This window comes from Berghia stephanieae, chromosome 2, assembly GCF_034508935.2.
Source record: "Berghia stephanieae isolate SIO BIC M18660-M18661 chromosome 2, UCSD_Bste_1.3, whole genome shotgun sequence".
NCBI classification, from domain to species: domain Eukaryota; kingdom Metazoa; phylum Mollusca; class Gastropoda; order Nudibranchia; family Aeolidiidae; genus Berghia; species Berghia stephanieae.
The window spans coordinates 67,041,095-67,048,594 of record NC_088361.1 but is presented as its reverse complement, the minus strand read 5'-3'; the positions used below and the strand labels follow the sequence as shown (position 1 = coordinate 67,048,594).

General features: G+C 35.6%; 1 protein-coding gene across 1 annotated transcript; it reads left to right on the top strand.

Moving 5' to 3' along the window:
• The first annotated feature begins 1,340 nt into the window (after positions 1–1,340).
• LOC144963705 (uncharacterized) lies at positions 1,341–6,052 on the top strand. The gene is made up of 2 exons (XM_078897659.1): positions 1,341–1,578; positions 4,451–6,052. The coding sequence occupies exons 1-2, from the start codon at positions 1,559–1,561 to the stop codon at positions 5,454–5,456; spliced, it is 1,026 nt and encodes a 341-aa protein (XP_078753785.1). The 5' UTR covers positions 1,341–1,558; the 3' UTR covers positions 5,457–6,052.
• The last annotated feature ends 1,448 nt before the right edge of the window (positions 6,053–7,500 follow it).

Sequence of the window (7,500 nt, the reverse complement as noted above, 5' to 3'; positions counted from 1 at the left end):
ACTTTTTTAATTTGGCATTAATACGTTCCAAAATCTAGATTCAGTTAAGACAAATTGATTCAGAGGTTGACACCAATTTTTACAACTTTTGATAGAGGGACAGCTGAGGAAAAACCAGAAAGACACGCGCCATAAATAAAAAATCTGACTATAATATTATTATCATTGGTATAATGAGTTGTTTTCGAAGGGTTATCTAGGTCTTATGACCTTCAATTAACCTGTATAAAGGAAATGAGTGCACATACTAAAACTATTAATGTCTCATTCGTCTATGTAATATAGTCATAAAAACCTTCAGCATCGTAAACAAACTGATATCACATTAAACAATTCTATACAACGAAATAATAAGACTATACATTGTTCTAAGTCAATAATCAGTTTTATTTATTCACACAATTTTAGGTTCATTATCAATTATAATCAAACTCATTTTTAACTTAGAAAATTATCAAAAGGGTCGCCACCAATTGTCCATTTCACGCTATAGAAACCGATATAAACTACTCCATGTGCCAAATGGTTCTGTAGGACTACTTTTTTATGTCTTGGAAAATCAAAATTGTAATGATTTGGTCTTTTGCGATGTGCTTTCTAGTGCCCATCGTTTAACGGTTGATGTAGAATGAAGATGCAGTCATTCAGCTCTTTGTTAATGTTTTTAGACTCCAGTCAGTTGGACGATTACTTCTCACTAAATTCTCTTGAACAGACTCAAACTTTGAAAAGATGCACATATTTTGTCAGTTCAATGACTGATTTGGCATATATCAGTGAGTATTTACCTAAATCGCATACCATCAGTACCCAAATGCTATCTTTACCGACTTGATGTTGAAAGCCCATATAATCATTGAGCTCTTAAGTTTCATGTCTCGATATCAATGTCTCGGCTTTCTATCTTGACTGACATGATGATCATGTAACAAAACCGTCGGCATTCAAAGCAGCCCAATGGTCAACATTAGAATGGTAGTTGTCGTACAGGAAAACACATTTTCTCCTTTGGCATGGTCTGATTATGGCTAATGTAAATCTAAGCCTTTACGTCATTATGTAAATCTAAGCCTTTGCGTCATTATGTAAATCTAAGCCTTTATGTACAACTGACAAAGGAGATTAATATCAATTGCAGGGAAATTCTAACTGCCAGTAGACGCGAGGAAATGCCTCTCTTCGTTTTATTCCTCATCAATGAAATTAACAATACGTGTGAGATACACGGTGAGCATGCGCTCCTTTCACAATCTCGCTTCTTTGTTTATGGTATCATGTGACCTCGCCTTTCTCGTTGGCGCGTTGTGGCACAATATTGAGGGGGATGAATAAGTATTAACTGCTGTTGAGTCACTCATTATATTGTCAATGTTTAATTATCAGCAGCTCGTGGGCAGACCGACCACAGGACAATGAAGTCTATAGGTGCTTATATAAGACACTGATTCACTGGAGTAGAGAATCATTCGTCTCCCGCTGTATATGGAGTATGATGATTTTATATCAGAGACTGTGATCCGCCGCTGACCTCAGTCATCAATATTTATTTTCAGAGTTTATGCCATCCAATGACTTCCGGTAAACATTCATATCATGTTATATCACCAGTTCTCAAATAAGTTAACTTGACTTCTCTTCCTGGATCATCGTATTTTGATTTAATTGTGCAGCTTTGTGGTCTTGAGCTTGAGACTATTTTTATATAACGCAATATCCATTAAACGTGCTCAAAGCGCTTTACAAATGGTCCCTGACCAACAGCAACACGCATCATGTAGAACGAGACAGGACGCCTGATAGACGGTAATACATTATTTTTCCGACAGAGACAACGCTGTTAACGGCAAGGAACTCATTTTAACCTGAGTTCGGTGAGAGAACATGAGTAAAGAGTCTTTTCCATGGACTCAACTATGCGCCAAGGGAGGCTCGAGCCCAGGACCTTCAGTTCGGAAAGCGAGTGTCATACCACAAGACCACATAGCCAAGGGTAGGTCACTTGGCTGGTAGGCTGCAGGTTATAGGTTCGAGTTCCGTTGTGAGTGGAACAAACTTGAGTTCTTTTACTCTTTACTCACAATATCTCACAATATCTAAGTGTAAAATGAGTAATTGGCAAGTCTCTGTTAGAAGAAAAATGAAATAGCGCCATACGGGAATCCATAGGTCCTTCCTTTCTTGTGCTGTGTGCTTTACCTTGCGCCCATTTGTAAAGTAGTTAGAGGAGCATAGTGGGAGATCAAATCACATTAATATTTAGACAGCGTCATTGTACGTGCGATTTGTCTTGTCGTAACTCACAATAGTTATTCGATCATAATCAAATCCTCAAAATTGGTTCTAATGCTAATAGAGATTTAAATGTTTTAGATGGGTTTTTTTCATTGTTGTTCATTTTTTGGTCTAATCTATTCTGATTTAACAAAATTTGACGCTTTATGACATTGAAATCGTGTTGCTTGAATAGTCTGTCTTTGAAAAGTTTGCAACCAAATTTTTAACGACACGTCTGTATGAAGAGTTTCTAGGACCCATATTACTCAATTTTAGCGTTTGATTTTTAAACATTATATATTATACAAACCATAGATATGACTAGATGACCAACGAGGAGGGCTTTCCCGTGAGTCGATCAGCTGTTATTATTGTGTATTACTGTGTCATACCGGAAGTAGCTCTTTTCGTTTGATGAATAGGAAAATCGGGCTGTCAATACACTCTTCTTGTCTGATGATTAGTTATGCGAGGCGCTATCTTTTGCTATTTTCCCTCTCTTTGATTCAAAATTAATCAACTTTTCGACAGATATTTCTCATGGAGTTATTGGCTTATATTTACAAAACCATCATGCTTCAAACATGTTGCTTTTATAAATGCAACAACCGGGCTGCGAACGATAGAAGTCATCGTTTCCATAGATAAGATCAAACCAGGGAAGTGATCATCATTATTTCTTGTTAAAATATCAGTATCGTTGCTATATCGTACCGTATAAAATCGAAAATTTCTGATATCACCCAACTAAACATACTGGCGGAAGTCACTTCGGAACTGTTGACGCGTCCGCCGGTCCACAGGAATCTTTGAATCTAGTTATAAACAAATTTAGCGTTTATAAGGTAAAGGTCGTGTGAATTTTGATGGTAGATACATTACACGTAAAGAGCCATTTTCATATGCGATTATCAGTGTTGTTGATTTGAGAATAACAACTGGTCTAGCGAGTTTAACATTTGCTATAACAGTTATTGCTTTCACAACCATTCGGTACTGCCACCTCAATAACTTTTAATGTCCAGAAATAGAACATCATTTATTAGACATTAGGTCATATTATTGACTTTGTGATTTATTAGACAGAGGGGGTGGAAGAAGGTCGAACGAGGAATGCATCGCATTGATATTCAGAGAATCTCGTAAAGCGCTTTGCATACGTTAGCGCTATATAAAGCTCTAGGTTTAAGAATCTGTGTTTGAGCTCCGTTTTCGTTCTACATTTTTTTTTTTTTGCCATTTCTCAAATTTATCCCATGCAAAACATTCCTCATGACAGCAATCGAAGTCGAATATCGTGTAAATAACTCAGTCCCATTCAAAGAAGTTAAGAGTTACAAGGAAATAAAATCATTCATCTTCAGTAATCCCTGGGATTAGTTGTCTGGGTTTATAGGGAATGAGATTAGCGGAAGAGTAGCGTCACCCATAGTCTGTGAAGTCACCGGCGGAAAAGTTATTAGAGAGAGAACGTCATGTTGGTTGTGCGCACGCGTCTCTCGTCCTCGCTTCCGGTGAAAGCGGCTTGAGACACTTCAAAACCAAATTGACGTTCTCTCTGTAAGGTGACGTCCAATCAAGGGACGTTAATCTTCTGCTAATCTCATTCCCTATATTTCAATTGTATACCGAGATATCGCAGGCGTCATTTGCAGTTTAATGTCTCAAAGTAAAGAATATAGAGACCTTGTTTGATTGCATGCAATGTCTTTTCCACTCCGCCAGTTTCGGCCTCCATCTCTTATGAGTCGTCACCTACAGTATAAAGTAACTAACAACTTAAATCAAAATTATGAGTTCTTTCCGACGATGGGAAGGACAATATTCATATTGGTTAGAGACAATAAAATAATGACAATTTGAGCCATTTAACTTACCCAACATTGCGAAAACAGAATTAAAATGTATCTATAACTATTGTGAAAACAATACTTTTAGTTCGTCATGCATTTTAAATTTATATTTTTGCCAGAAGAAATATATGTTGTGAAGCGCAAGGAAGTCTGATAGTAACTCGTCTATGACCCATAATATAAAGGGATTTCCCAATGTTTTATTTAAATCTTGGCTAAATAAGATCCAATTCTGAAAATAAAAATGAAAAAAAAATCGATTGCTTTATTATTTCAATAAATCAAATATTTCGTCACACATAATTTTTTTCTTCTCTCCTCAGGAATTACCGGTCAACTAAGCCTTGCCCTATGGAGAGTATAACTATAAATACTCTCTGTGCTTTTCTACTGGCATGTATAGCTGCCATCAGAGGCGGTTCACCAATCAGTTCTACGTCATTTCTTAAGCATTTGCAAATTTCAGAGGACCCAATGAGCAAGATAAAAAACACAGGATCATCGTTTACCCCATTCTTTGACGAGCATTACCTTTTTGGAAAAGAAAAACGAAGAAAAGATTGTGTGCAAAGTATTACACACATTATACAAACGTCTGAGGAGATAGAAATTAAAAACATAATCGAAATTAGTGAACTATGCGATGCAATCCATCCCTCCATTCACTTGGAAGGCAATTATTTGGTTTTTAAGAAAATGTTAAATAAAATATTTAAAAATCATACAGAGACGAATAATTCGTCTCCTGATCCTCAGTCGTTTGCTCTTTCAAATAATGTTTTAAAACACAAAGCTCTTTCAAAAACTTTAACACTCAAAAAATCTAATCGTTTAGAAAATGTTACAAACAATACGGAAACTGCTGAACCTTATAGTAATGCTATTTTATCAAATCATCATAGGTTTTCCAAAATGAATATTTCCAAAAAGAATTTCGTTTTATCCAATATCAAGAGAACAATCGAAACGAGGAATGACGATCGTTTCCGTATTGGACAATCCATGGACCTTTGCAGACATCGTGTGGAGACAAAATTGGTATTTCTTCCAGGTTGTGTTCCTAAATCTATGTTGACTACACGTTGCCAAGGATCGTGCCATTCTCGATCCGTTCCTGAGTGGGACGACGAGACACAGGAACTTCTTAATGTGGAATATTGTACATGTTGTGCTCCCAACTCCATGAGAATTTTGCAAGTTCGATTTCGATGCCCTGAGAGAGAAAGAGGCTTCTTAGTTAAAAGGGTGGCTTTTCCTTTTCGGTGCTCTTGTCGACCGTGTGCTGTTGCTGAAGACATTGCGGCTGAACAACCGTACGATTATGACTGATATACTCATAGGTTTATTTATTTATTTATTTATCTATTTATCCACCTATGTATTAACTATTTATTTATAAAATGTGTATTCCATGTCACGACCAGCGGGAGTAAGGGCAGGTTTAGAAGATAAAAAAGTTACTAAGTTAATATGCGTCATTACGAGGGAAGTGATGTCACGACAGTTGAAGCCTATTCTTTCATGTTAGTACACTTCCAATTCTAATGGAAGTCATTGATACATAAATATAATATGACACAATATTTGGTTTTTAAGATACATAGATTAATATATAGGTTGAGTGTGTTTAAATTTTGTTTAAATAGTTGTATTTTTTATTACAGTCACTAGTGTTAGAATGGCTATTGACTGATATTAATTAATCACAACACGATCATACTCCCCAAGCTATTTGAATTGTCAAAAGTAATTGCTCCCCTTGTTCTTACAGTTACTTATGGACTTTTGTTTATAACAGACTTCCGTGTCATAACGTGTATATTTTGACTGACTAATAATTTTAGAAAATAAGGATTCACGTTTTGATTTGCATTTCAAAGTTAGCGGTTGGTGTTGAGCTATCGCTAGAATAATCGGCTTGTAGGATGCGGTATATTATGTAGTTTTATATATATATATATATATATATATATTATATATATATATATATATATATATATGTATGTATGTATATATATATGTATATATATATATATATATATATATATATATATATGTATATATATATATATATATATATAAGTAGATGCGGTGCAAATGTTAGCATTAGTTGAAAAATGTTTTGCTTTCCATTTACAGATGATTGATTGGTTGTTAGTCTTTGTCCAGCCGTAGTTTCACTACATGTTGGAACTCTAGATGGGTTTCATAAGTTGTATTTGTATGTCGCCTACCAATCCTCTTCTTTCATTTTTTTTATTTTTTTTTTGACAGTTGTGGATAGCTCCTATTCTTGCTCTCTTTTAGCCCGAGTGATGTCATTCGCAATTCGAACGAACTTGAAGTGAGATTGTTCTTCAATTATTTCAAGATTATTTTTTCTCCTTTCAGTATTGTTGGTATCAATGATGTTGAAGATTCCAAAATTGGCCGATCCTTATTATCTTTGTCAGCTTTGTCAAACTTCCTCTTCCTTATCATTATTGTCACATCACCATTCTCTATTCTTACCTCACAAATTTCACCGATTTGATTCTCTTTCTCTCTTTCTGCCAGCTTCAATCCTATCTTCTCTGTTCTTCCTATTGATTTTTAAACTAATAAGCTAATGATATCCCGTTGTTTCCTCTCATTTACTTAGTTTATAACTCTTATCACCACATTAATTAGTCTGCTGTCCATTGTGAAAGCTAATTTGTGTGTCACGGAGGTCCAGTGTTTTTATTTTTATCTTGTTTAATAAGTAAGATCTCTTAACTATATCCTCGTCGCATTTCTTTTGTATGTCCTTGAAAGCCAGCAATACCTTTTCACACTATTCTTCTATGTTTAGATTAATCTGATTATTTTTGTTGACTTTTATCCACATTTGGAGGGACTTGAGATCACTTTTAATGATAATAGTATGATCCACGTCAGTTTATTCAGGCATGATGTACCTTAAGATTTGTTGCACCTATTAAATACTATGACTTTACTACAAATGTCGCACCGTTTTGATTTTTCGTTGACGTCTTGTTTATTTGAGGGTAATCCTCCGTTTGTTTCAATATCTTTGCTTTGTTTTTCGCCGTGTGAATGAGTTCATTCAAAATTAATCCCCTTCTTATTTGAGCCTCGCTCGGCGCATAGTTGAGTCCTTGGAAAAGACTCTTTACTCATATTCTCTCCGTACTCAGGTGTACCTCGCCACTAACAGCGTTGTCTCTGTCCGAAAAAAAAATTGTAATATCGCTTTACCTAGGACATGTCTTGTCCTACATGTTAGTGTTGCTCTCGGCCAGGGACCCCTAGTAAAGCGCTTTGAGCACGTTTTGTCGATATTGCGCTATATAAAAGTTCAAGTTTTTTTATGAGTATTATATCTGGCAGC